Source organism: Sciurus carolinensis, chromosome 14 (genome assembly GCF_902686445.1).
Source record: "Sciurus carolinensis chromosome 14, mSciCar1.2, whole genome shotgun sequence".
Taxonomy (NCBI): domain Eukaryota; kingdom Metazoa; phylum Chordata; class Mammalia; order Rodentia; family Sciuridae; genus Sciurus; species Sciurus carolinensis.
The window spans coordinates 37,959,699-37,987,106 of NC_062226.1; the positions used below are offsets into that span (position 1 = coordinate 37,959,699).

Below are 27,408 nucleotides of genomic sequence, written 5' to 3' on the forward strand. Positions count from 1 at the left end.
GGGTGACTAAATTGCTTCTATGTCTATTGGGGTCCAATGACTGGAGAACCCTTTGATTTGTTAGGCACTGGAGTGGTTTTAAGTTTGGAACAGTGCAGGTAAGCGTTGGGGTAGGACTATTTAAAAAGTTTCTGGGAGGGGCTATTTAAAAAGTTTCCAGGAGGGGCTGGGGTTGTGGTTCAGTGGTAGAGCACTCATCTAGCATGCATGAGGCCCTGGGTTCAATCCTCAGCACCACATAAAAATAAAGGCATTGTGTCCACTTATAAATTAAAAAAAAACTTAAAAAACAAAATAAAAAGTTCCCAGGAGCTTAATTTATATAACTTATATGGACGCTTGTTCTTAGAAATTGGATTCTTGAACTCAGAAAGTCAAACTGAGTTCTGTCCTCACTGCATTCTAAGAACCTCGAAAAGAGGTCTGCTGCTGCTGGTAATACATGGAAGGTGGTGAATGAGAGGAGGGAATGGGACTACCCTTTACTGAGTGCCCATGTATGTCAGGTACAGGTACTACCTCATAGGGTACATTTTACAGATGAGGAAACTGACACCTGTTTCCTCATCTGTCCAAAGTCCCAGAACCAGATTAAAACAGAAGAGTATAAAAATCCTGTTTTTTCTAATATATGAGTAATGACAAATGCAAGGTTTTTATGTGTTCCCATTCCCTACTCATATTCCCAAAAAAAAAAAAAAAAAAAAAAAAAAAAAAGACACATCCCTCCCATTGATCCAGACCAGGAATTGGCAAACTATGGCCATGAGCCAAAGCCAGCCTTCCACCTCTTTTTGTAAATAGCTTCACTAGAACACATTTGTGCCTATTCATTTACACATTATCTATGGCCGCTTTTGAGCTACAATGGTAAACCTGTGCAAGTACCACAGAGACCATATTGCCCATAAAACCTGAAACATTTACTTGCTGGATCTTTAGAGAAAAAGTCTGTCAATCCCTGATCAAGACCCAATTTCAAATTAGGGGGGCTGGGGAGATAGCTCAGTCGGTAGAGTACTTGCCTTGTAAGCACAAGGTCCTGGGTTCGATCCCCAGCACCCAAAAAATAAATAAATAAAATAAATAAACAAATTAGGAGTTGGCAAGTGAGAGGAAGCTTATTGGCTTCAGTGTCTTACCACTGAAAGATGATCAGGTACATAAATAAATGGGATGGATGGATGGATGTGTGGGTGGGTGGATAGATGGACAGATAGACAAACACATATAGGTAATACAGCAGAGAACTGTTCCAAATATTAATGTTCTGCCATTTATAAACTGAGAAACTTTGGGAAATTAAATCTTTCTGGGTCTCTGGTTCCTCATCTGTAAAATAAGAACAATGCAATAAATATTATTGAGGGCTCTTTTGTTTGCAAAAGTTTAAGCAAAATATTGTTTGTCATGTCACATAACCAGAACTGTTAAGGATATTTAATCTTCAGCTCTGTTTGGATCCAGGGGTTCAAATGTTGTTATCTCCATCTCTTACGTTACCTATTCTCTAATTATTTTTGTGTTGGGGCCTGTCATAGATCTAGTAGCAAGAAGTGTGACTCTTGTCTAAATTTTTATAATGATTGATCTAAAGCAGAGGCCCTCCATCTTCTCCTTTCCAAATTTCAAATCTTACAAGAAGTTCTGGTTAACTGTATACTTAAAATACACAATTAGATCTTAGTCTATCACAGTGTCCAGGGAATGGGGTCCTCAAACCAAAGCACTGTGGTTAATAGCCCTACCAAGTCCACATGAAATGGGAGAGGAATTCCCTAAAAGAACATAACAAGGAGTAGAAAAGTGGTCTGGGATTGGGGGTGTAGCTCAGTGGTAAAATTCTCCAAGTGGCCTTGGACTGACATAGTTCTCTCGGTTTTCTCACTTGTAATTCTCAAGGATAACTGTAGAATGTGCTGGGAATGCAATGTCTTGAGATAAGGGGGAGTTAGAACAGTCCAGGCTCTGTTCCAGTCTCCTTCAGAAACAGGATGTCCTTCAAAGCTATAGCCTAGCAATTGCCCCAGGGGTATAAAATCCAGGGTGGGCTGGTTTTGAGGTCCCTCAGCTGCAGCAAAAGTAGAAAGCACAAATCTTTCCTGAACCTTGGAGGCCTGGCTCACAACAAATCTGTTTCTGTGGTCCCTTGCCTATCTGTAATAAATCTGCTTCATGTAACTTGTTATGTATAAGTGTGTTGTCTCACAGGACTGATAGACATTGGTTACCAATGCAGAGCACATCCACTTCACAGTTCTTCCTCCTCAGAAATCCCTCTCAGCAGAGTTGGGGCTTAGCTCAGTGGCACAGCACTTGCCTAGCACGTGTGAGACCCTGGGTTCAATTCTCCTCACTGCCAAAAAGAAAAAAAAAAAAAAATTCATATCAATTCCCAGGGCAGTGAGACATGGTAGAAGCAGATGTTTGGAGCCGGATTCCCCTCTAGATATTCCTCTGACAGCTATGGGGCACAGAAAAATGGGTCAATAGGAAAGAGGGACACTTCTGGCTGGGCCAGGAGGGAGAAATCCTAGAAGTCAGAAAACATGAGAGCTGGATCTGCTTCCAAAGAGCCTTCCTTTAGCTTTGCTTGTCCAAGAGTGGAGTGGATCTCAGATAATCAGTGTGTAGGCACTGTGACAGGCTTAGGCAGAGCTGGAGAATCTGAGTGAGGATTTTCTCCAGCCTTATCCTGCTCCTGTGACTGTGCTCAGGAAATCTGGGAGATTGGATGGATCTTATCTTTTCCACTTCTACTACTTCCCTTGTCTTAGGACTAAATCTCTACTCCTGAACCAAATCCTGACTTCCAGCCTTGAAATATAGTTCAGTACCTTCAAGAGGGTAACTTCGCCAATCTTCTTAGGACAACAATGAAACCCCACACACACACCATGTCCAAAGTGCTGACTGCTAAGATTGTCAGAGCTGAAAGCAGAGTGACAAATGGGTGCAGGGAGGCTACTGAGAAGTTATAAAAGGGAAGAAAGGGTTAGCATAGTGGCAAATGCCTGTAATCCCAGATATTCAGGAGACAGGTAGGAGGATCACAAATTCAAGGCCAGCCTCAGCAACTTAAGTCTCAAAATTAAAAAGAAATGGTATGTAGCTCAGCATGCAAGGCCTTGGGTTCAAATCCCAGTATTTGGGGTGGGGGAGGGAAATCTTCTGCAAAGAAACTGTGGAGGAGCATATCCAGCAAGGTGTTACACTATGAGCTCATGTAGTGCATTTGATTGACCCTAACCATCCACAGATTGCATCAAACCCCACAGGTTTAGGAGAGTGCCTCTCCAGCTGGGCACGGTAATCCCAGCAACTCAGAAGGCTAAGGCAGGTTGATCACAAGTTTGAGGCCAGCCTCAGCAAATTAGGGAAACCCTAAACAACTTAGTGAGACTTTATCTCAAAAAAAGAAATAAAAAATAAACAGGGCTGGTGATGTAACTCAGTGGTTGAGCACTAATGTGTTCAATCCCCTATAACAAAAAAAAAAAAAGTAAAATGACTCACAGAATTCAAGTGCCATGTTTACAATTGTTTATAAAAGGTGTAAGTCAGTAACGTCCAAATGAAGAGACACACGGGATAAAGTCTGGGAGAATGCCAAATGCAGGGCTTTCATGCTTTCACTGGGGACATAGGATATACATTGCCCTCCTGACACATCAATATGTTTACCAACCAGGAAATTCTGTGAGCTTTGGTGGTCAGTTTTTATTGAGATAGCATTACATAGCCTTGGTTGAACTGTTGCCCACATACTGAACTCAATCTCCAGCCTCTCTCTCCTTCTCTAGGGTCTGGCTGACTTAAAGTTCCAACCCTCTAACCATATGATTGGTCTTTATGGTGATGAGTCCCCATTCTGAGTCATCTCATCTTTCAGCATAAAATCATCCAAAGGGCTCATGAATATCTAAGACACTTTTTTTACATATGCTCCTAAATGCTCCTAAACTTCCATTGGGGTTATGTCCCTAAAAACCTATCATAAGTTGAACATATCCTACATCAAAAATGCATTTAATTTGCCCAACCTGCTAAGTATCAGTTTATACAGTACACTGCAGAGTATTAGTTATGTATCTTCATGATCACATGACCACCTGGGAGTTGGGGCTTATTGCCACTGTCCAGCACCCCAAAAAGAGTACTGTGTCACGTTATCACTGGGATAGGAAAAGATCAAACTTCAAAATTTGAAGTATGCATTCCACTGAATGCATATACCTTTTGCACCATTATAAAGTTAAAAATTCTTAAGTCAAATCATCATGAGTCAGGGACCATATGTACCAAAGGTTTAGCATTCTCATGAACCAGGGATAAATGCCCATCTTTGCCCCTCACACTACAGCCTTCTAGGAAGCTGGATTCCAGGACTCCATTCTCTCTGACCTCTGACTCCAGATTCACCAAACTGAGAGTCCATCAGCTCTAGGCAACCCAGGTTGGCCCAGGGTGTGTCACATCATCCAAATACTGAAGAAGTCCTTTGCAAAGGCAAAACCTGTCCTCGTTGGACCTGCCTCCAACTTCTAAGGCCCTATTGAAGATTCTACCCATCCCAGGACTGTGCCTCTCCTTTCTCCTGAAGAGTCAAGCTCCACAGTGGTTAAACCATGACAACACCAGATGAAGCCATGTGCCTGAGTGAAGGGAATCTCCTTGGCCTGGAGAACCAAGGACCAGAAGGGAAGACCAGGCTGCTCTGCACCAGACCAGACTCAACCAGGGCAGGAGTATCAATGTGAGTGTGAGCAAAAGGGTGAGTGTGGCAAGATCACAGCCTCTTCAGGTCCAGACTGCAGTGCTTCCAATAAAGCCACCTAACAATCACTCGTCTGTGTTGTCTGTATGTAGCACAGGCTTGGGAAGACGGACATATGAGAGAGAAAAGGGGTTAATGGATGATCAGGTAGTGCATCCATTCTTCCCATTTCAGCTGAGCAAACTTTCATCTTGCTTATTTTGAGTCATTCTCTCCCATACAATCAGTTCAGCCACAAGATTCTCTTCTGCCTCTCCCAGACAAACTGGGTGAGTAGTGGAACTTGGTTGGAATGTCAGAGATCTGAGGCAGCTATTTCCAAACCCCTACAATGGGTTAATTGCCCTTCTTGGCTCTGGTGAAGCACTCTCTACCTTCCCCAGCCAGTCTGTTCCATTTATTATAATGATCTATCCCAGCTTCTTTTGACTATCCCAGCTGTACCCCAGATGATGGTTCTTCGAGGGTGGAGACTGCCTGTAATTCTTTAATACTATATCCCTATGTTCATCACAGTGCCTGGCATGGAGTAGACACTCAGTACATAGCTGTTGATTGAATGTCTGTAAAAAGGAAAAGAAAAAAAGAAAAAGCACAAGATCAGTCTCAGCTCAAGAGAGGAAGAGGAACAACTGTCTGGCCATTAAGTGACTTGGCCAAGGTCACTCTGATAACAAGTATTTCCAGCCTGCTCTACAGTGAGTTATGTAGAGAACCCATTCCTTCTCAGCCCAGGATCATCCAAGCAGGGTAGGCAAGAAAGGCAACTAACATGGCAAAAGCCAGGAAGGGGCAGTGGGGACTAGGAAAACAGTGTTGAATAGAGTTCCAAAGCTCTTTCATTGCTGCTATTGCTGCCTGATGCTGTAGTTCCAAAATCTGACGCCATTCATCTAAGTGTGTCCTGTGCCCCGCATTTATAAAACCCCAATTCCTCCTCTTTAGTAACAGACCCTAACTCCACCTCGGAATGTAACACATTGATTCGGCCTTCTCTAAGAGACGTTCTGGCTCCGCCCCTTCCGGGTGATAGGCAAGCCCCACCCCTAGCAGGGGAAGGCATCCCTGTGACGTAAAGGTAACGGTCCGTTTCCGGGGTGGAGCCAGGGAGGGTGGGAGTTAGGCTGCGCCGACCCCTCAGCCCCCCTCCAGGTGACCCTAGCCCCTAGAAACCCTCACCCAAGGCCCCAAATCTCCCATCCCCATGATCGCCAAGCCCCTCGCCTTGCCCCTCTACGTGCCCTAGGCCCCCGAGATAATCGTCCTCTTAAAGCCTTAACTTCTAGTGTCTCCCAAATCTTCAATCCCACCCTGTCCCGATGTGGCAATTGTCTTCCGGGGCACCAATCTCAGATTACCTGCGACCTGGTCAGATTCGTCCCGAGAATGACGGAGAAGGGTACCTGGGACTGGGGAATACTTGATCCAATCATGCCTCTCCCCAGGAGACGCTCGGAACCCAGGACATGTCGGGATTGAGGAGATACGAGGTGGCGCTGGAGGCGGAGGAGGAGTGAGTGGAGGCGGGGTTCTGCGGAGGAGGAATCAGGCGGCTCCGGGTGGGGGAGGGTGCGCGTTCTGGGGGGGCGGGGCCGTACGGGGCGTGGGCCACGAATGGAACCGCCTTTGTGGGGCGGAGCCTTCCCCGAGATCGAGGCGCCCGGGGGCGGAGTCCGTGGGGTCAGCCCCTCCCCGCCCGGCCCGGCCCGGCTCTGCCTTCTTTCTGCAGGATCTACTGGGGCTGTTTCTACTTTTTCCCCTGGCTGCGAATGTGGCGCAGGGAGCGGAGGTGAGGGGGCTGCGATCCCGAGGGCCCGTCGGGGGCATGGACGAGGCTCAGTCTCGGAGGACAGATCGGGGGGAATCTGGGCGCCCCCGCCTAGCCTCATGCCAGTGTCGGGTTGCTCTGCAGCTCTGCGCACCCCCGGGAGCAGAAGCTGGAGCCTCTGCGGGGCCTGATGAGCTGTCTGTCGAGCGGCCTGGGCCCTACTCCCCATCGCTCAGGTCGTGGCCTCCTCTGCCGCACCCCTGCCACGGCTGCCCAGACAGCCGGTGCATTAAAAATTTAAAGCGAAGACCACCATACTGCCTTCCTGACTCTGCCGTCGCTGCCTCCATTCGCTGCCACCCTCCGGACTGGGAACCCTACTCCACACCTATTTACTTACCAACAGAACCTCCCTCCTAGTGGGGTGCCTTTCCATATCACAGCCCGGTATCCAAGGGCCTCCTCATCAAGTTAGGCTTCCTGTTACTATCAGTGACTGCCTCCCTCCCTCTGCCCCTACCAAAAAATCCTCCCATCCCTGTGAGTAGTCCATATGGAGAGAAGTAAATAATCCTGACCTGATCTTCCTGTACACCTCATCCCCACGCTGATGTTCCTACAACCCCAACTCTCAGTTACCACCTTCCTCCTAGTCAGGATTTTGCTTTGTGTCCGAAGAATTTTTCTTCCTAAGAGTGGATCTAAAACGCTTTAAGCCAGGGTTGTAGGGAGTAGGCTGCCATTGAGAGGAGGGATAGATTCCTAGAAGCTGCCTCTTTACAGAAGTTGATTCTTCCGTAACCTGCCTCAAGAGAGTGATGTGGGTTGGTGGCCTTTCCTACAGTTAGTACCCCAACCTGGCTCCTCCAGTCCGATCCCAATTTTAGAGATTCTTAGCATCAATCCATCTAGCAGTTCTTGCTACTTCCTAGTAAAGTCCAGGGGCCACTGCTCCCTGCCATCCCATTTAATCCTGTTGCCCAAACCAGCCTGGGACCCACTAATTCCCAAAGTGGTGAGACTACTCCCAAAGTGTAGGGACTGCTATGTGAGCCTGCTTTTATTAGGGACTGACCTCAGCACCAGAAAGGACACCAGGGTATTAAGTTATAGAGATAGCCCAGTTTCTAGCTGGGGCCAATGACTTTCAGCCTGGGCAGTCCCTGCAACAGCAGACTTGGCCTGATCTTTGGAAAAACCAAAGGGGAGAAATGGGTGTCCTAGAATTTGTTTTCTGCCTTCCAGAGTTCCCTGGAAATCACAGTGTATGACAGGCAACCATCTGATGAAGAGGGTCTAAGACAAGATGATGGGGATCTTGGGGAAGTTCCTCAGAATTTCCTCAGTGGCTACACCCAAGCTTTGGGGCACAAATCGAGACTGGGAGTAAGAGAGTAAGGTCTCTGGTATCCTAAAGTCTCTGGTACCAAAGATTCAAGATGAGTGACTTCTAGGTTATCACTTTGAAGAAAGCAACCAAGCTCTTAAAGCCATTTCTTCTCAATGTGTACATCAGAGACCCTTTCAAATGTGGAATATTCTGTCTAGCCCTGGGCCTACACCTCACCAGGATGCTGTCAGAAGACCTGAAGATCCCTGAGAAAAACTCCAGGGAGGGACCTTCACACCTCAGTTTTTCAGCCTGGAGGGGGACTAGTCCCTACTCTGGGAGCTGAAGTCCTTCCTGACTGTTGAAGCAGTCCTATAGCAGAAAGACTGCTCAGAGAAGGTGTGACTTGTATCCCAAGAGAAAGCCTACCCCTTAAGAGTTTGACTGTCCCCAAAACAGAAGACTAGAAAGCACCCTGTGACATCGGGCTGGGTTAATGGGTTATGACTCAATTTATGTTTCAAATACGGTACAGGACTTGAGGATTGAAATCCCATGATCAGGAGTGGGACATTCTTTGAAGACCTGGGCCACTAGCCCCAACTCCTGCCCTGTCCTGGGTAGTTTCCAGTACTCTGGAAAGAACTGGATCAGGAAGGGTAGGAGTGTTGCTTTGGGGAGGGGGAAAAGAGGGACGCCTGGGTATGGGATTAGGAGAGAAGGACAGGAAGGAAATACAGTAGGGACTACAGCGAGAAGATAGGATGCAGAGGGTGTAGGGGTTAGAAAAGTGTGTATTACTGAACCAGGTGGTGAGGGGTAATGTTCCTCTAGGTCCACAGTGGAAAGAGGCTGGAATTCAAGTAGAACAAAAGAGACATAATTTTGGTTTTAAGTCTGATGTCTCCCAATAAGCCAGGGGCTGAGTCTGGAAGTCCAGGCCCCTACTGCCAAGCTGACATTCCTGGAACAGAACTAGGCAAAATCAGGAAGGTAAGATTTCTTGGGTCTTTTACTGTTTTGACATCAGCAACCTGGCACCAAAGAGCTTTTATCTCCCCTCATCGTCACCTTACCTTTCCTCCTTGTCTCATCTTCCTGGGGAAAGCAACCCCTACTCAGCATCCCCAGGGTACTATCAAAACTACCAAAAGGGCCTTCTCCCAGTTTCTCTGAATGTGTCTGGTCCCAGCCAAGACCCCTCCCTCAGCCGGAAGGGCCTGCTTTAGGGACCCATTCCTGCTGGAAGAAATCCTACTTCTTGGCTGGCAGCAATGAATGTCTCAAGTGTGTAAACTTGCAGGGCCAAGAACTAGGATTTCTCCCAATACATTCCCATCAGTTTCTTCTGATAAGACAGACATGCCAGAACAAGAAGTGGGGAGGCAAAGATGAAGACAAGTTAGTGCTGGCCTGCCCTGGGCTCCCACCACACCCACAATGCCCCCATTGGAATGTGTGTGTGCCAGTATGATTGTGAGTGTGACTGGATGATTGTAGAAACACATCCATGTAGGAGTGGGACTTTGGGTTTAACTGGGGCTATATGATTTTGTCTATGACTGTCCAGTCGTGGGTGTGACTTTGTGAGGTTATCTGAGTGACCAAGGTGTGACCGTGAATGTGGCTATGGATATATGAGTATGAATGTCTCACATTCCATGCTGCTATGTGTCCTTAGCAATCATTAGTCATTATATGTCAGCCCCCACATCATGTACTATCCCTCTCACTACTTCTCTGATCAGGACTTAGGAGCCCACAGGGAATGGCAGTCAGAAGAGAAGGGGTCTATGGCTGCAGGCCAAAATTTAAGGCTCAGGGGTGTCACAAGATAAGCACTGCATCTCCACCTGTCTCTGACTCACCTGGAGCCCCAGGTAAAATACACTCAGATAAAAGGTAGGAGAGGAGGAGGAGAGAGAGGGAAGTATCTAGGCTGAACAGCATGAAGGGGCTCTTGCCCACCAGCAGCCTCCTGCTGCTATTGTCACTCCTGAGACCAGACCCTGGGGCAGGTAAGTACCTCGGGATAGAATTCTGGGGAATCTAGGGAAAGGGGCTGGAGGGAAAGGGGCCCAGGAAGCCCATCCTTCAACTGTCTGATGGAGCAGTTCTGGGTCTGAACCATTCTAAACACATGGACCCGTTGTCCCATAGCATTGCTACTGCCACCCAGCACTACTACCTGCTGTACTCAGCTCTACAGACAGCCACTCTCAAGCAAGCTACTGAGGAAGGTCATTCGGGTGGAACTGCAGGAGGCTGATGGGGACTGTCATCTCCAGGCTTTTGTGTGAGTTCTGACCCCATCCTTGATACCCCTGTCTCTAACCTCAGTCCCAACCCCATCTCCAACTGCTAATTCTGTTAACCAACTTGAGTTTTCATATCTGACTCTTGCCTCTAAGTCCCGGACCCTAAACTCATCCCCAAGCTATGGGCATAGCTTTGGATCTTTCCCTTCCCAGGCTTCATCTGGCTCGACGCAGTGTCTGCATCCATCCCCAGAACCGCAGCCTGGCTCGGTGGTTTGAGCACCAAGGGAAAAGGCTCCAGGGGACTCTGCCCAACCTGAATCCGGGGCTGCAAGGGAAAATGGGCTGAAGTCCCCAACAGCCAAAATAATAAAGCAAGATTAGACAGTAATCTCTGAGTGTGACGTATGACAACTTCCTCGTTCTCTTTATTTTGCATCTTCATAGACCCTGCAAGGGGCAAGGCCAAGAGGCAAGGACCTACACACGTTCTTCAGGCACATACATACATACATACATGCAGAGAACACATTCTCCCTACCTCACATACATATGGTCACATATGGACACAGACATGCACATTCCTCAGGTGGACCTTCAGCTCTGGGATGAAGTCAGAGGTTCTGACACCTTTCAGCTGGCAAGTTTGGAATAAACTATCTCAAAGAAATGGGTTCCAGCAGAACTTCCAGCTGATAACCCTGTCCAAAGGGATCTACTGCCCTGCTTGGTTCTATCTGTCCTTTCATCCAGACCAGCAAGGCAGACTTGTAGGTGAAATCTGAAGTTCTTCTGGGTCCTCTACAGGTTTGGAGCACCTAGAAGAGCAGGAGGCAAATCAGGAGAGAGGGAGCAGAACTGGGTCTTAGTCTAGATATCCTGAGGATGAGTGGGGCCCAGTTCTGAGCTCAGCAGTCAGCCCCAACTCAGAGAGCCCCAACACCCTAAAGATAAGAAAGTAGACATAGCTTTAAGTCCAGGCACCTCGAGAATGAGCGAAGGAAGCAAACGATGATCTAAGACATCCCAAGAAAAAGGATGGGGCTGGGATTGTGGCTCAGTGATAGAGCACTCGCCTAGCATGTGTGAGGCACTGGGTTTGATTCTCAGCACCACATGTAAATAAATAAATAAAATAAAGGTTCATCAACAACTAAAAAAAAATATTAAAAAAAAAAAGGAAAAGGATGGCTATCCAGCTCTGAGTCATTAGACTCAGGGTATTAACACAGAAAATGAGAAGGGGAGACCATCTAGAATCCCCTGTACCCTGAGAGAGAGGGAGCAGACCCCCTTCTGAGACAAGGGACTTGAAAAGGCCAGCCCCAGCCTAGATAACATAAGAATGAGGAGATCCAACTCAGATTTTTGACACCCTTAAAATTACTATGACATCTGGCTCTTAAGCCAGACACTCAAAATGGGGGATACATTGCCAAGTCCAAACCATTTGGAGATTCTACTCACCTGGAAGTTTGTCCACTGGAATCATTGGGGCCAAGAACTCAGGCTTTTGGGGTCCATCCTTCCCACCCCGTCTCAGCCTCAACCTGGGCACAAAAAGGCAGCTGTCTCCCTGACATTGTGGGGCATCTCAGTCTCCTCCAAAAGGGTTTGTTAAAAAAGGGTCAGGAGAGGAATCAGTGAGAATCATGAAGTGGGGTGTGGGAGGTCAGGGTGGGGAGAGGTAGTTCCAAAATCAGATTAAGTGGGAAGTCATGAAGTTGGGAATGGATATGGTCTCTGGGCATCAGATCATCTGTGGGGATTGAGACTGACAGTTACTGATAGTCACTTACCACAAACCCAGTGCCAGGGCCCCAGCCGCCAGTCCCAGGAAAGAAAAGATTCCTAAAGACACGGCCACCTGCTCCAGAGGGTCCCTGTGATCTGAAGGGGAAGACCACATGGCACTGTGAGAGTGAACCCAACCAAGCTCAGTGCCCCCTTTTCTCAGAACTTTCTGTCCTCTACAACCTTTGCCCATCTGCCCAAACTCACCAAGTGGCCATGGGTCTGGCTGCAGAGAGGGCCTTGGAAGAGCAAGGCTGTCCACATGAGCTACTGTCTCCACCTGCACTTGTGGCTGGCTCTCAGCAGGCATCTCATTTGGCAGGGGCCCTTGAGGGAAAATGAGACCTGAGAAGGGTCCACAAATGTCCACAGTGGGGTCAGGAGCCAGGCCTTGGATTATACTTAGGGGCACCACTTAGGTTGCACTTAGGAAACAGCCTGAAAGGGCATGGCCAGCTTTGGAGCACTTGGTTTGTAAAAGCAGAGCCTGCAACTACTGAGATGGAGGCCGGGGCAGGGTTTAAACTAAGGCAGAGCTTCAGGCCACAGGGGCTGAGACCTGGGATAAAAAAATCTCAGTGCCTGCATGGGTGGGGGATATGCCACTGGGCTGCCTTCAGTAAATCAATCCAGCTGATAAATGCTTGGGGTGGGTTCTCTGCTATTTTTTTTTTTTTAACTTGGTCTCTTACCAGTGCTGGGAGTCCCCCAGGCCTCAGGGCTCCAGGCGCTCCAGGTACCGGCATCCAAAAAGTCCCGGGCACTGACACGTACCGCATGAGGCAGCCCAGCCACAGCATCAGTGATCACCTCTTCCAAGCCAGCTGGCTCCACCTGGGGAGGAAATGGTTCCTCAGTGCTTTATCCAGGTTGTAAGCACACAGCTTATCTAGCTGCAGTCTAAGAAGAGGTCCCCTTTCTCCCAGTCCTGTCCCTGTCAGCCTGGTGTGGGATCCAGGCCTCACTACGGTGGCTGATGAGGTAGAGCCTAGACCTGATGTTTGGAAGACAGTATTGTGTACTGATTACCTAGAGGGGCTGTGGTATCATTCTGTCTGGGTTCACATCTCTGCTAAATCACTTACTAGGTGAATTTCGGGCCTCAGTTTCTTCATTTGTGAAATGGGGATGAATATACCTAAGTGCAATAATGTATGTAAAACATGTAGCACAGTGATCAGCAGGCAGACAGCATTAAAAATGGGTTATGATCCAATCCTGCTGCTCCCCAGACCTGATGTCAGCCAACCTCTGATATCTCCAGAGGTGGGAATTCACTACTATTCTCGGATAGGTAGAAAAGTGTTTGTATGAGGATATGCCTCTGGGTATAAGGTACTTCTCTTCCAAGAAAAGTTAGTTTTAAAAAACCACTCCTGTCTTCCCATAGATAGGTTTACATCATAAGTATAGCCCTGCAGGGCAAAGGCTCTGTCATCTCAACTGCAACCCCAGTACCCAATGCAACACCTGGCCCACAGGGAACACTCTGTACAGGGAGGCATCAGGTCTTCAGGGACCTGTCAGGACCCAGAAGCTATGAAGAATGCACAGTATCACAAAGCCAGACAGATTCAAGCCTCACCGTGGACCAGGCTGGATGCTGTGCTGGACGGTACTGCAGCCGGAACTTAAGCAGAAAATGGGGCTGGCGGGGCCAGGAAGTGGGGTATGTCCAGCTGGCATGCAGGCGTCTAGGGTAACCTGGTACTGACTCCACCCGCAACCCCTGGGGAGGGTCAGGGCGCACTGAGGGTGATGAGACACAAAGTCAGGTTAGGCAACAGGTACCCATCCCTCTCCCATCACTTCCCAAAATGTGTGATTAACAGCACCCAAGCTGGGTGCTTCTAAGAGGGGAGGGTGGAATCTTAAACTTGATTATCCATGAGGCTCAGGCCCTGTCTGTCATCCTTATTAAAAAGAAGCTGAGATCTGGAGGCAGGATTTTGAAATGCTTGTTGAGTGAATAAAAGTAATTCTCTCCATCCAAGGAAGATGAATAGGCTAAAATTCTAATCAGAGTTTTAGTACCCACCTTCCACAAACAGATCAAAAGGAGAGACCAGCAGGGGCTTCCCTTGGGTAAGGAGAACATTAGATTCAGTTGTTTCAGCATAGGGCCCAGATGCAGGTGGTCAGCTCTGAGGCTAGGCAGGAAAGATCTACGAATAGCAGCAGCAGCCTCGAGAGTATATGCAGAAGTAATCAAGCCTCTGGGCTCTGATCCTTTAGACTCCAGGGGGCCATCCATATGTGGAATGGAGCCGGGGATAGAGGAACTGAGTCTGTTTGGGGTATCCCTGATGGGGATCTGAAGAGAAGTGTAGAGGTAGGTACTCACAGATGTTCTGCAAGCTCACATCCAGCAAGCGTGTGCTGGCACCCAGTGGGTTCACCTCAGTCACATTAATCCGGTACTGGCTCCAGAACTCTGCCCCATGGACCACACATCGAGCAGCCCCTAGGGGGTCCTGTGGGCATGGCCAGGGCCCTGTGGATGGACTCACTCTAGGAGGGAGAATACAATCTTGAGCTTTGGAAATACCTATTGTGGGACGCAAGTGAGCTCCAGCCTCTTCCTCAGGTCCTACCTCTGGCCATCAGTTCCTGGCACCGTCTTCTTCCTGGTGGGGAGGGGGCCACCTGAGGTCAGGAAAGAAAAGAGGGCCCTCTGCCCTCTCTGAGGCTTTCGTCAATCCTCCCTCTCTGCCTTCCATCCCCAAATTGTGCTGGCACACCCAAATGTATACACACACACAACTAACTGATCATGCACACACCTGTAGGAGGTGAGGTAGCGGGTGGGTAAACCGCTGACCTGGCTGGGACTCCAAATGCAGGAGAAGTTCTCATAGTCAGCTGCTTGGCAGGAGACCACAGGACGGGCTGGGGGGTCTAGAGACAGAGGGTACAGCTGGAAACTAAGCAGTCCTCCCTATCCCAGAGAGCTTGCTCGGGTCCTGATTCCCTGTCAGAACCCCACATCTTATCACTGTCATCCTCCCTAACTCACAGCCCAGCTTCAGGATCACTGTGCCCGCAAGTGCACCATCCAGGGTCTGACAGATGTAGGTGCCCTCATCAGTACTGTCTGCCTTTGCCAGGATCAGTTGGTGACCCAGCCCAGAATCGGGTCCCTGGAGCAGCTTGGAGTCTCCGTCCCGAAACCAGGACACTGGGGTCCTAAAGGTGAAATGAGGGGAAGACAAAGATTTAAAGTATAAGTTAGACCATACCACTGTTCTCTACAGGCTTCTAACTGCACCTGCAATAAAACCGAAATTCCCTTCACTAACTTACCAAGCCCCTTGTGATGCAGCCCTTGCCTTTTTTTCCTTCAGCTCTTACCTCCCTCCCCTCCACTCACTGCACTCCAGTCACATTGCTCCTCTTCACATTCCTCAGAAGTATGGAGCTCATACCCGTCCCATATCCTTTGTACCAGCTGTTCCCTCTGTCAGTAATACTTCTATCCTAAACTGTGCAAGGCTGTCTCCTTCCTGGAGGCAGAAATTAGCTTCAATGTCACCTCCTCTGCAAGACCTTCCCTTATTATCAATAAAAAGTAAACACTCAGTTATCCTCTTCTAAATGAAGCTCTTTAGATTTTCTGTCCTGCAAGTATTACTACCTGGAAAGACTCCTATTTGCTTATTCTGTCTTCCCCACTAGGAATATAAAAATCCAAAGGGCAAGCTCCTTGCCTGGCTCCTACACTGCTATATCACAGAGCCTACTGTAGACCAGACACTTAGCAGTGCTCAATACACATTGGTTGAATTTTCTTTTGAGTAAGCAGAGGGTGAGAACAGAGAGGTGAGGATTATAGTCAGAGCAGGCAAGGATGGGAGGAAACAGGAGGAGTGAGCAGGGTCAAGAAAGGGCCATAAACGGGGTGTGGAAGTGCATGCCTGCAATCCCAGCCACTCAGGAGACTGAGACAGGAGAATTGTAAGTTCAAGGCCAGCCTCAGCAACTTAGTGAAACCTTGTCTCAAAATAAAATTTGAAAAAAGGGATGAAGATGTAGCTAAGTGGTAAAGTGCTTGCCTACTATGCACAAGGACCTACATTCAAACCCCAGTACCACCAAAAAAAAAAAAAAAAAAAAAAAAATGAATGTATCAGATCAATAGGCCAGGTGGGGTGGAGAGTAGGGGGGACACTTACCCAGCATTCACTCCAGGGCAACACAGCATCACGGACCTGCCAGGCTGCCCATATTGGACCCCTGTGGAGGGCATTTCTGAGGTGAGACTTTTCCTCACTTTGTGAGAATGACAGGATAAGGAGCTTAGGGTCAAAACATCTTATATAATCTGACAGAAGTCAGCGGTCAGGGTACAGTCATGACCCTGCTTGTCAGGGATGGGGGAGTTATAAGTTAGGCATGGGAAGGGGCCACAGTGAGAGTAGCAAGTCCCAAGTCAGAGTTGGGGGGGTCACAGAACAGCATTCTTCTTACCTGGGGGTCCCCAGGCCTGGGGGCAGGGAGAGGAAGCAGAAACCAGGGCTGTAGCCACAGCCACCAGGACTTTGCTCAGCCCTGAGCAGCTGCTGCTCATCTGTGGAGAAAGAGGCAGGGTCAGGGGTACCCCATCTCTAAGACAGGAAGCTAAAACCTGGTTCTTCCTCTCCTCTTCAAAATTGGGGTTTCCTAGGAGGAAAACTAAGCACAAAGTAGAGTAAGCCAATCAGAAATTATTGGGGAACCTGACCTGAGGTCCCTTTTCCCACCATATAGCCAGTGCTGTATTCACACACACATGCCCTCACACCCTCCATCTCAGTACTGGGCTTAGGGCCCAGAACAAAAGCCGGAGGCAACAGACAGTGCCAGCCAGCATCCACCCCCCAACACACACTATCCTTGGCGCCCACCCCTGGCACCAAGGGCTGGCACTGGTTCAACCACTCCTATTAACCCCTCCAATCCAGCTGTTGGGAATTCTGGCATTCACTCCCACCTGTCCATAGCTGATCCCTGCCTGTGCCTAATCTGGGACAAACCTTATCACCCTGGGGTGGGGGGCTATGATGGTGGGTCTAAAAACACCCTGTAAGCCTGGGCCTGGCTCCTTGCTCTGGCTACTTGGGCCACTCAGTTGGGCCTGGCTTGAAATCTTATTGGTTTCCAGCCTGTGAGGCTGGATAGGCCTAGGGTGCAGGCTAGGGCTGCAGAGTTAAGCGGATCCAGATGCCCTGGCTGCTGCCAGAGGCTGGGGGCGGGCGAGGAGCCAGCAGATGTAGATGGAGACAGGGTGGCGGAGAGGGGAGGGAGTTGGGATCCTGCAGGGACAGGGCCCGGCAGCAGGGTAGTGGGGTTCGGCACCAAGAGATCACTCAATGATCAGGACCAGTAGGTGATGGGGGCTCAACAAGGCAAGGGCTGATCTGGGAATAGTGGTAACTCAAAAAGTCTAAGAAGGAGCTAACTGTGTGTATATAGAGGGTAGCCGGTGCTACAAGAGAGGGTTCTAAGTTGGCAGATGAACAGGAGGAGAAAACAGTGGGGAAAAGGCAGATAGGGAGAAAGCCCTGGGCAAGAGTGCCAAAAGAGAAAGAACACAAACCCCTTCAGAGTAGAATGGGTTCACTTCAGCCCTCCCCCCTCCCCAACACCAGCCACATTTACCCTGTTTAGTTCTGCCCTACCTTGCTGATCCCAGTAGCTGACTGTCCATGGCCTCCAGGACGTCCTTTTATCAGCTACAGCACAGGCTCCTGCTCCACTCAGTTCTGGGACCCCAGAACCATCCCCTCCTTCTCTTTCCCTGCCCGCCCCCCTCTGGGCCCAAGCTCAGCCGCCCCTAGCCAGGCCCCCTCCTTCCTCCTCCTTCCTCTCTCCTCTTCCCTCCTCCCCTCCCATCCGAGGCCCTGGGAAGGGAAGAGGCCTCCCCCTAGGCTGGAAAGGAAGCCACAGATGCAGCCAGGATCAGCAAGTAGAGGAGAATTGCTTATGCTTATGTCCCTGTCAGTGAGAAAATCCCAGTGTTTTCGCCCAGCCACACATAGCCAGATTCATGAGTAGAATCGCTGGGTACAGTTAACAAAAAGACACTTCTTTGAACACACGTGGACACAATCAAACAAACAAACAAAACAAAACAAAAACAGACACAAGCTCATGCTCCCACTCCTTTTCATTCCATAGAAAATGTTTCCTTAGGGCATAGATGGTTGTGTTTCCAGAGGAAGAGGGGCCCCAGGCTGGGGCACATAAGGGAAAGGCCAAAGGGTTCAGTTCCTCCTCCCCTGGAGGTCCCAGTCACCTCTCCCTTCAACCTTTGGGCCCCAGCATCAGGAATGCCTTTGGTCCCTTGGTGCCAGATATACAAGAGCCACACTTAACCTCAGATTCACACTCAAATATAGTCACTAACAGTCACACTGATATACTCAGACAGCCTCACTTAGACTTAGACATATTTACACATACCTATATACATATACACATACTGTGCCCCTGTGCAATTCTTTGTAGTTTAAGCCATCTCTCTCTGGAGCTCTTACCAACAGTATCAGCATCTCATCGCTGTTACAGGTCCCCCAGGTAACCAAAAGTGCAGGGTGAACAGATGAGTCAGGCATAGAAACACGGAGAAACAAAGCACATGACAGCAGAACTAGAAAAGCAGATACAAGACACCTGAGGAACAAAAGTGCAGAGACACAGAGATAATTATTTCCAGAAAGACAGTCACAGGGAGAGGGAAAAGAAATACAAGGAAACAGAAAATAAGGTGGAGTAGACCAGTGATGAGAACTCTTTCTTTTGGTTGGAAGGCAGTTGGGGATTGAACCCAGAGTTTCCCCTATTCTAGCCTACATGCCCTACCACTGAGTTACTCCTCCAGCGCCCTGGACAATTGAGCAGAGGAAGCTAGGAATGGGTCTGTCTACACTGCAGGGTAAGTTGAAAGGTCAATCCTGTTGGCTATGGAAATGCAATATAGCTATACTCCCACAGAGTCTTCCTTAGGACACACACATAGTCACAAGTCTCACTCTTGCTCCTCTAGTCACACACTGGCACACACAAACTCAGCCACCCACTCTCACATTGGCAGACAGTTTTAAACCCCACAGGGACCTTCCCAAAACACATTCCCTGATGTGGTCACTGTCCCCCTCACACAAACACACAGTTCATCTCACCTAAAACTGCACATTGACAGATACACACATAATCCCACCCTTGCACGACCACATGCAGACTCAGCTACATGCACGCTGACAAACGCAGTCACATTGGCTGACAGTTGCACCAATTGTCAATTAGTTGCGAAGTTTCACACACTGACATCGTCATACACAGACGTAACTTCACAGTCACACAAACACACTAACAGTCCGTCGATCACTCCAGGCACTTTAGATCACACACCACCCTGCCCCGCCCCTCCTGGCAAGACTTCATTGTCTACACCCGCCACCCCACCAGGCCTCACCTTCCGCGGCCGCCGCCGCCAGCGCCCTCTGCCCCGGCCTTTACTCCCTCCCGCCCAGGGCCCCCGCAGTGGGGGCGGCTCCACCCAGGCGCCAATGGAAGAAGAGAGGTGAAATAGGGGGGGCTCCCGGCCCATTGGAGCCTCCAACTGCCAATCACTTCCACCCCCACCTCGGCCGGACACTTCCTGTCCCGTCCCGGGATGGAGGAGGATGCCGATGACCGAGACTTAGAAGCTGAATTCCTGGGATCTTGACTAAAATGCCTCTCCTCCCTGGGGCAGCAGAACTGAAAGTACTCAGGCCCTTCACATTTCTGGCTGTACCCAGAGCAGGCCTCAGGAGCCACTGGGCAGGTGACTGGAGAAGTTGAAGGTGCCCCTAACTCCAGATAAGATAGGAAGGAGAGCTGTCTAGAGCAGTGATTTGTGGTGCTGTGGTTTTAGAACTGCCAAGCCCCACCCCATACCAGTTAAGAATCCTGGTGGTTGGACCTAGATGCCAGTATTAAGATTCCCCAGAGGATTCCAAAATGTAACCAAAATAGAGGCGTGCGTGTGTGTGTGTGTGTTATGTGTGTGTGTGTGTGTGTGTGTGTCTTTAGGTACGCCTTAAGAAACCAGCCACCCACCTAGGGCTCTCATCTACTCCCCAGTCTCTGGAGGCTTAAGGGAGATGCCTACTATGTCTGTCTGATCTCCTTCCAGACCAGGGTAACGCTCCCAAGTCCCAAGCACTTCCCCTCCAAGATTTCAGAAAAAAGATCCTGGACTGGAAGGCAGGCAGCCAATAGTCTTCTGGGCCAGGTCCAGTCACTGTTCAGCCTTAGTGTGATTTCTCCACCCAGAGACTCATGATCCTCAGGGAAAAGAGTGAAGATCAAGCATTCTAGCCAATTGTGTTATTACATTCACCTTAAAATTTGGAGGGTACCAGGTGGCATCATGTTTCCTGTATCACCTATGGTTCCCCTGTTGCACAGGGAAAGATCCAGAACAGTGAGGGTAGACCCAGGGTCATTCTGAGAACTGCACCCTCCTTCTAGGCCCTGAGCTCCTAACTCTGGCTGCCCCTTCCCTGCCAGAACTATTTTCTGCCCTGAGCAATGATCAGGGCACAGAGGCAACTGTATTGAGTCAGCCCATACTGCACGTGAGTCTAGAGAAGCCAAGGACACAAAGCCACCTACATGCTCCCAACCCGCCCCTTTAGCCCCTGTGGGCTGGAGCAAAGCCAAATTATAGCCACTCACAAAGCCAGGGTTCTGGCAAGAAGCCCAGGGTCTGGCCACTGACCACTGACACTAGGCTCTTGCTTACCCTCTCCCCACCAAACCCTCAAACTCAGACTTGGTGAGCTGACACCAGGCTTGGTGGTGAAGGAAGTGCTGGTCTTCCTAAAACCTTAGCCACAACTAAGAACACTAGTTTTTTTTTTTTTTTTTTTTGATGGTGCTGATGATTGAACCCAGGGCCTTGTGCATGCAAGGCAAGCACTCTACCAACTGAGCATATATCCATATATCCCTAGCCCAGAACACAAGCTTTTGAAATAGGTTTTTTTGGGTTTGTTTTGTTTTGTTTTGTTTTTTTGGCAATACGAGTTTGAACCTTGCACAGGCTAGACAAGTGCTAAGTGCTCTATCACTGAGGTACATCCCCAATCCTTTTTATTTTTTTTTAAGATAGGGTCTCACTAAATTGCCCAGGTTGGCCTCAAACTCAGGATCTTCCTACCTCAGTTCCCTATTAGCTTGGGAATATAGGTATGTGCCACCCCACTCAGCTTTAAACAGTTTTCTAAGATGGAATGCCATTTATACCACAAGGAAATCTATAGGCCAGATGCAATACTGAATATTAATTTTGTTCAGAGATTTGGGGTACAATTTTTGCATCAAGTTTTTGCACATCTGCAGGCAAGGAAAAGTTGTGGCTGGAGCTGTACCCTTGGCTTTTAACCCCAGATTCCTGAAGGTTAAAGTTCAAACTCCTCTAGTGTGAGAATATGATGATTAAAGTTTGAGAGCACAGTTTTATTGATGCTAATCTCCCAAACTCCAGGACCCAATTCCCTCAGGGAGAAGGATTCAAGGCTCTGGTCAGCATGGTCAGGCGATGGCTGCTGTCTCCCTGTCCTTCTGCCCCAGGCAATAATGTACCTCAGGAAGTGCCCTCAGTCTCTCTGCAGCCTGGAAGGGAGATAAGGAGCAATCAGGTAGGGTAAAGGCCACCCAGAATGGCAGGATAGACTTCTTAGCAACCAGAAGACACTGGAGGTGGGCTTATGGGATTGGGAGACTGATGACAAGACTGCTGTCATCACCAGAGAATGCAGCTGAACAGCTCCGGAGCACCTAGGAATACCTAGGTTTTTATAGGGATTCTCAGAGTCATCATTGTTAGGATGCTCTGGAAAAGTGGAAGAGAAATGTGATCTGGGGATCCAGGATGCCACAGACTCCTGACCTGCTCGGGGGTGAGGTCCCTCTGAGCCTGGGCAAGCATTTCATAGCCAACCATGAATTTCCGGACAGTAGCAGAGCGCAGGAGTGGAGGGTAGTAATGAGCATGTAGCTGCCAGTGGTCCCAGTTGGCACCAGCCTCTGATCCTGTGGGAGCCCCTAACAGGAAAAAGAGGGAGAAATGGTGGTAAGAGCCCTTTCTAGCCCCACCCCCAAAGAGGCCAAGTACTAAGTGCTATATCTCCTGGCATCTTTCATCAGAGATAAGCACAAGTATTAAAAAGTACCCTAATGACAGTTCACCAAGGTTGCTGCTCCGCCCTCAATCAAGCATCCCTGATCTGGACAGTAAGTCCCCAGCAAGTATTTTAAAGACCTGGTAAGGATTTTACTCCTCTGAACTGGGACCTAGGAGTCCAGAAATGTTGGGCTAGATATAAGTACTCAAAAAGCCTCACCATGCCAGCCCATGGAGTAGGGAAAGGATGTCTCAAACAGGTTGTCATACTTGATCAAGAGCTTCTTCATGATGGAGGCTAGATCTGGAATAAATACCTAACTCAGCCTCTCAGCCTGGGAACCAGATATTGGCCCTTCCAGAGCCAACCCATCCAATGCCCAGCCCCAGCATCCTAGCTGAGAGACTCACCATCACGCTCAGTAGGGGTCAGCTCAGGCAGCCGCCGCACATGCCTACGAGGCAGCAGTAGTGTCTGGAAGGGCCATACTGCCCAGAAGGGGACCAGCACTAACCAGTGTTCACTGGTTAGGACCAGACGCTCCTGGGAACATAGAATGGAGATGACTTCACCAAAGTTGGTATGTGGGATGAGGTGAGAACAGTAAATAGGTATGGGAAGCAGATGAAAAGAATCTGATGGATTCTCACCACTTCTACCACTACCACCCTAATCTAAGCCACTATCATCTTTCCTTTAGATCACTGCTAGTGTCTTCTATCAAGTCTCTGCTACCTTCTATCCTTCTTCGCACATATCTCTTTTGGGGTAAGAAGGCTGAAGACTTTTTGGGAACACAGGACCTGGCTCTCTCCCACCTTCCTGAGTAGCTCCTGGCGACCATACTCCATCAGCAGGGGCTCTCCATGCTGACCTTGATAGGCTCGCTGAGACCGCTCTTCACGTTGGGCAATATCTGGCAGGAAACTGCTGGCCCACACCTGTCAAGGAGCAGGAGCACAGAAGAGCAGGCAGATTCTTTACCTCCAAGTCACCACATCACTAGCATATTTTCTTGGTCCTATCCCTTTATCCAGTTGCCCTGCCCACAGTGCTGGCTTGGATTCAGCCAAAAAAGCCACTAGAGCCCATAACACATTTACCTGGCAGTGAGGATGGGGGTTAGAACATCCCATCATGGCTCCTTTGTTTTCAAAGATCTATTGGGTAGGGGTAGGGAGCTTTAATTGACAGAAGAAAAACATCATGTCAACTCCTTCCCAACTACATCCTGTTGAAATGCTAATCCTCTGAATTAAACCTGTACCGCCCGCTCTCTGCCCATCCAGGAAAGGAGGTGACCTCACAGACCTGTACCCAAGGGTACTGGGCACCCAGCTCTTCTGTGACTGAGGCCCACGCATCGATGACAGCTCGGATCTCAGGGACTGACATGAGTGGCAGTGTCACATCCGACCAGGGGTGGAAGCACATGACCTTACTAGATGGTGAGGAGAAAAGGGAAAACAGAGAGCAGGGCTTGGGTGCTAGGGGCAGGGTCCAACCACAGGGATTAGTCTTCAACCCCTTCAACCCTTGAAGGCTGTAAGAGGGGAAATCCATAGTTACCAAACTCCTCGAGCAGCCTCTGCTTGGAACAAAGGGTGATCACTGGGTCCTGAAATAAAGGGACATCACTCTGTGCAGCAAGTTTCCCAAGAGGTCTAGCCTCCCTCCTCCCCAACAGTAATTCAAATCAGGGTACCTGGATCAGGGGCATCAGGCTGCAGAGCTGGGAAGTCATTGTCAAACAGGAAAGTGCCATCATAGTGGGGATTCACCTACTGACAAGGATAGGCTAGAAGCATTCACTGCCCCATTACACCACCTGGTGGGCTTCAAGGGCAGCACAGGGTGCAAGGGGGTGGAGAAGACCCACTCTAGGGAACCAAGACTTGGTGGGATGTGACTCAGAGGAGGTACATTGCATCTGTGGGTAAAGGGCAAGTTCTAAGGGGGACTACTCCCTGCTGGTTGACCTTGCGGGTGTGGGCTCTACAGGTTTACCTCTCCATTGGCCCGTGTGGCCCCTGGACACAGAGGGTTTAGGGGGTCATGGCGGGGTACTATCTTCAGAAGTTGGGGCTCCACTTGCCCTTGCCAAGGCCGCTTCATGCGGTGAGCAGACACCAGCACCCACTCATCCTGCAGCGGGTTGTAGCGAATATGCTGATGCTCTGGGGGCAAATAGTCAAGATCAGTCAGCAAAGCTCGTCTCCCTGTCCCGTGACCCTCAACCACCAGCAGGTTCAAACTCTGGGGCGTCCTCTCGACCCGTCCGGTTCAGGTGCTAAAGACCCTGGGCTGGACCTTCCCAACACCAAATGCCCTACAGCTCTTCTCTCTCGGTCTGGGTGGGCCCTCCGACCTTGAGGTGGGGGGCAGGGGAGCTTCCTAAGGAAGAGAAGGACCCGGTTCTGCGTCCCAGCGAGTCCGGGCCGCCCTGCAATTACCGCTAGCCCGGAAGGTTGCTGCGGTTGAGTCCGCCTCCGACTCCTGCAGGCGCTGCTCGCAATCGGTTCCGCCGCGCGACATGAGGCCACCCGGGGATCCTCAGGAATGTCTGTGGGGCCGCGACTCTCACTTCCATTTGTCCGCCTCTGCCCGCCCCGCCCCGCGATGATTGGCCAGCCGCCAACACGTGACAGCCTGAGAGGACTGCCTGCCGCTTGGGGGCGAGGCTCAGGACTGCAGAGCACCAGGCTGAACTTTGATGACTGCACTCCAACCAGGACTGGATCAAGTGCTGGAAGATCCTGCGAAACGGGCTTACTGCAGAGTCCTTCTGTTTCAGGGCGCTTACGACTTCTTTGCTCATTCATTCATTCATCTGGTCATTCATTCAGCAAAATCTTACTGAGCATCCTCCAAGGGCCAAGCATCTAGATTCTACGTGGAAAATAGGATTTCCCTGTGCACACAAGTCACTGTCTCCCAGAGCTTTATTCTAGGCTATGTAAAGCTATGACCCTGGATCTTAACAATCACCTCAGTCACCTGCTCAGTGGCCGTGGTGAAAAAGAGGTAACCTTTGGGGTGCAGGTGGGCTTTGATGTGCTATAGCTAAACCCTAGTCCCTCAGGTGTTACCTGGAGAAGTGGAACAGAAACAAGTTTAGGCAGGAGTTAAGTAGCAAAATCTCTCTCTCTTTCTCTCTCTCTCTCTCTCTCTCTCTCTCTCTCACACACACACACACACACACACACACACACACACACATAGATGAAAAACACAAGAAGTGGGACTAGTAAGAGGGCTATAAGAGATATAAAAAAGAGCCAGGCATGGTGAATTGCATACCTGTAGTCCCAGTTTTTGAGATGCTGAGGTGGGAGTATCATTTGAGACCAACCACAAGAATAAAACAAAGAAAAAGAGAAGAAATGGAGAGAAGGAGAGGGAAGGAAGGAAAGAAGCAAGGAAAGGGAGAGAGAGAGAGAGAGAGAGAGAGAGAGAGAGAGAGAAGAAGAAGAAGAAGAAGAAGAAGAAGAAGAAGAAGAAGAAGAAGAAGAAGAAAAGAAAAAGAAGAAGAAGGAGGAGGAGGAGGAGGAGGAGGAGGAGGAGGAGGAGGAGGGGGAAGAGGAGGAGGGAAAGAAAAGCAAGAAAGAAGAAAGAAAGAAAGAAAGAAAGAAAGAAAGAAAGAAAGAAAGAAAGAAAGAAAATGAAACAAAGAAAAGTAGGTGGGTGAAGAAGAGACAGGACTGTCAGTATCTCAGTAGCTCCAGTCATCCAGGAGGCATCAGAAATGTCTATTTCCCTTACACATCCCCTCTCTTCCCCAAAATTTTCTTCAACCAGAGCAACTAACTAACACTAGAACAAATTCAAATTAATCCCTCCCCTGGTAAAAACACATGAAAGAAAATACAAAAAGAAAAAGAAAATGGAGGCAGACCTCAAGAGAACAGCCATGCTTTATTAAGCAGTGGAGGGGCACATTTTAGAGAGAGAAAAGAAATGTCAGCAGGCTCCAACAAGGATCTGGGTTTTATAAAGTTTGGCAGGGCCAGGGCATGGGAGAAGTTGGTCAGCTACTTTTGGCAGGCTCATTTAGGGTGGGGCAGGAGGGCAGGTAGAGGAACAGTTGTGGATCCTTGGGGCCTATTTTACTGGGGACAGCTGGTACAGCTATAGGTAGGAGTCAGGTGGGCGTTCCTTCTGTGCCCTTCCCATTATCCCTTCCTGCCTTCCCTCCAGCTGAGGTTCTTAATTGACCAAAGCTCCCATTTACCACAGACATCTCCCCACATACATGACAGGAGGGTGGGTAGGTGGACAGTTGTAGATAAGAGAAATAGTGAAAGGTCAGAGTCCTCAGTTTCCTTTTTTCCCCAGGGGTTTTAAATTTCCATCTCCTTCACCAGGCACTCCTGAAGAGCCATCTAAATGTTGTCTAAATCTCCTCCTCACATCATAGTGGGATCATAGGCCTCAAGGTTACCCAGAGAATGAGTGGCTAAGCTGAAATTTGAATGCAGGTTTCCAAGAAAATTCCCAGTGCTGTGAGATGTCTCTGAGACTTCAGTGGGATTCAGGACAAAAATCTAGTGAGCTAAGAGCTAGACTGTGGTAGAGAGGCCCCTTCCCCCAAGCCAGGCCAGGCCAAGCCAGGTATTCTGTAGCTGAGCTGTAAAAATTGGGTCATTGGTCATTTACCTGATCTCTGCCCTAGGGGAAAGAGAGCAGGAACTGAGAGATGAGAGTTTTTACCCTTTCCCATTGGATGTTCATGGTACAAGAGGGAGTAAGGGCAGGGATCGTAACCCTGCTTTTCTACTTCTACAGGTGTCTTTGTTTGAGTGGACTGGATCGTCCCAGAAACACCAGTGTTTCCAAGCCTCTCCCTAGTTCATGGCACCTGACTCCTGACCTGACCTCCTTCAGGAACATCTCCTTAGGAACATCTCCCTAAAGTCTCCTCTGTATCTCTCCAGGTCACTTTCTGGAGGGAAAGGAGAATGACCTAAATGAGACCTACCCAGCACTTTCCCTCCCAGATCCCAGAGGTGTGATCTCTGCCATAACATCTGGGGAAGATGGCTGTGACCCTTAGTGCCTTAGTTTCCCCTATCTGGGGTCATTCAAGTTTACAAAACACTTTTTTTTAATAGTATATACTGGAGGAATTTCCTGGAAAGACCAGACAGGTGAGCTGCAAGCCCAGATAGTCCCAAAGACTGCCTGGAATGGAGGACAGAAACCAGATTTTTGTGCTAGCCCCTGCTACCCAGGGGTCCCTGAGTTTTGGGGGTTGTTTGTTACCCTAATACAGACAAAAGATAGTTACTGTATTCTGTGCAGCTAAGAGTAGAGGCTGAAAAGATGTT

At 49.1% G+C, this 27,408-nt stretch overlaps 3 protein-coding genes and 1 long non-coding RNA gene across 9 annotated transcripts; 1 reads left to right on the top strand and 3 right to left on the bottom strand.

Annotated features, from left to right (window-relative positions):
• Positions 1 to 3,528: 3,528 nt before the first annotated feature.
• On the bottom strand, positions 3,529 to 6,321 carry LOC124964016 (uncharacterized). Its single transcript, XR_007104878.1, has 2 exons — positions 6,136 to 6,321; positions 3,529 to 5,340 (listed from the first exon to the last, which is right to left on the bottom strand). It is a non-coding gene; the product is annotated as an uncharacterized LOC124964016 (long non-coding RNA).
• Positions 6,322 to 9,081: 2,760 nt separating this feature from the next.
• Ccl27 (C-C motif chemokine ligand 27) lies at positions 9,082 to 10,538 on the top strand. The gene is made up of 3 exons (XM_047523887.1): positions 9,082 to 9,893; positions 10,036 to 10,171; positions 10,347 to 10,538. The coding sequence occupies exons 1-3, from the start codon at positions 9,824 to 9,826 to the stop codon at positions 10,480 to 10,482; spliced, it is 342 nt and encodes a 113-aa protein (XP_047379843.1). The 5' UTR covers positions 9,082 to 9,823; the 3' UTR covers positions 10,483 to 10,538.
• Position 10,539: 1 nt separating this feature from the next.
• On the bottom strand, positions 10,540 to 19,708 carry Il11ra (interleukin 11 receptor subunit alpha). 4 transcript variants are annotated; one of them, XM_047523881.1, is made up of 13 exons: positions 19,381 to 19,708; positions 16,395 to 16,494; positions 16,100 to 16,160; positions 14,914 to 15,113; positions 14,711 to 14,825; positions 14,522 to 14,554; positions 14,272 to 14,438; positions 13,513 to 13,676; positions 12,620 to 12,761; positions 12,135 to 12,254; positions 11,933 to 12,023; positions 11,601 to 11,735; positions 10,540 to 10,951 (listed from the first exon to the last, which is right to left on the bottom strand). In XM_047523881.1, exons 1-12 carry the CDS (start codon positions 19,513 to 19,515, stop codon positions 11,639 to 11,641), a joined length of 1,425 nt encoding a protein of 474 aa, XP_047379837.1. In that variant the 5' UTR covers positions 19,516 to 19,708; the 3' UTR covers positions 10,540 to 10,951; positions 11,601 to 11,638. The 4 variants fall into 4 exon arrangements, with proteins under 4 accessions (XP_047379837.1, XP_047379836.1, XP_047379839.1 ...); XM_047523880.1 differs by having other exon boundaries at positions 11,601 to 11,683; positions 19,381 to 19,695; XM_047523883.1 differs by having other exon boundaries at positions 11,601 to 11,683; positions 14,980 to 15,113; positions 19,381 to 19,690.
• Positions 19,709 to 21,056: 1,348 nt separating this feature from the next.
• On the bottom strand, positions 21,057 to 24,684 carry Galt (galactose-1-phosphate uridylyltransferase). Of its 3 annotated transcripts, none has more exons than XM_047523886.1 (11): positions 24,450 to 24,541; positions 24,089 to 24,258; positions 23,787 to 23,862; positions 23,651 to 23,699; positions 23,393 to 23,522; positions 23,185 to 23,241; positions 22,900 to 23,022; positions 22,492 to 22,624; positions 22,301 to 22,384; positions 21,847 to 22,001; positions 21,065 to 21,569 (listed from the first exon to the last, which is right to left on the bottom strand). In XM_047523886.1, exons 2-11 carry the CDS (start codon positions 24,194 to 24,196, stop codon positions 21,489 to 21,491), a joined length of 996 nt encoding a protein of 331 aa, XP_047379842.1. In that variant the 5' UTR covers positions 24,197 to 24,258; positions 24,450 to 24,541; the 3' UTR covers positions 21,065 to 21,488. The 3 variants fall into 3 exon arrangements, with proteins under 3 accessions (XP_047379841.1, XP_047379842.1, XP_047379840.1); XM_047523884.1 differs by having other exon boundaries at positions 21,066 to 21,569; positions 24,535 to 24,684; XM_047523885.1 differs by lacking the exon at positions 23,185 to 23,241 and having other exon boundaries at positions 21,057 to 21,569; positions 24,535 to 24,684.
• Between the last annotated feature and the right edge of the window lie 2,724 nt (positions 24,685 to 27,408).

What these genes read in the sequence shown, in the direction of transcription:
- Ccl27 (XM_047523887.1), top strand. Translation starts at nt 9,824, where the DNA reads ATGAAGGGGCTCTTGCCCACCAGCAGCCTCCTGCTGCTATTGTCACTC. An exon ending in GAGACCAGACCCTGGGGCAG is followed by an intron (nt 9,894 to 10,035) that starts GTAAGTACCTCG and finishes GTTGTCCCATAG; the next exon opens with CATTGCTACTGCCACCCAGC. An exon ending in TGTCATCTCCAGGCTTTTGT is followed by an intron (nt 10,172 to 10,346) that starts GTGAGTTCTGAC and finishes TTCCCTTCCCAG; the next exon opens with GCTTCATCTGGCTCGACGCA.
- Il11ra (XM_047523880.1), bottom strand. Translation starts at nt 19,515, where the DNA reads ATGGGCCGGGAGCCCCCCCTATTTCACCTCTCTTCTTCCATTGGCGCC. An exon ending in CGCTACCTCACCTCCTACAG is followed by an intron (nt 14,555 to 14,710) that starts GTGTGTGCATGA and finishes CCTCCCCACCAG; the next exon opens with GAAGAAGACGGTGCCAGGAA. An exon ending in GCCAGACCCATGGCCACTTG is followed by an intron (nt 12,024 to 12,134) that starts GTGAGTTTGGGC and finishes CTTCCCCTTCAG; the next exon opens with ATCACAGGGACCCTCTGGAG.
- Galt (XM_047523884.1), bottom strand. Translation starts at nt 24,616, where the DNA reads ATGTCGCGCGGCGGAACCGATTGCGAGCAGCGCCTGCAGGAGTCGGAG. An exon ending in GCCAGGAGCTACTCAGGAAG is followed by an intron (nt 22,625 to 22,899) that starts GTGGGAGAGAGC and finishes CTATGTTCCCAG; the next exon opens with GAGCGTCTGGTCCTAACCAG. An exon ending in GGGACCTCACCCCCGAGCAG is followed by an intron (nt 21,570 to 21,846) that starts GTCAGGAGTCTG and finishes TCTCCCTTCCAG; the next exon opens with GCTGCAGAGAGACTGAGGGC.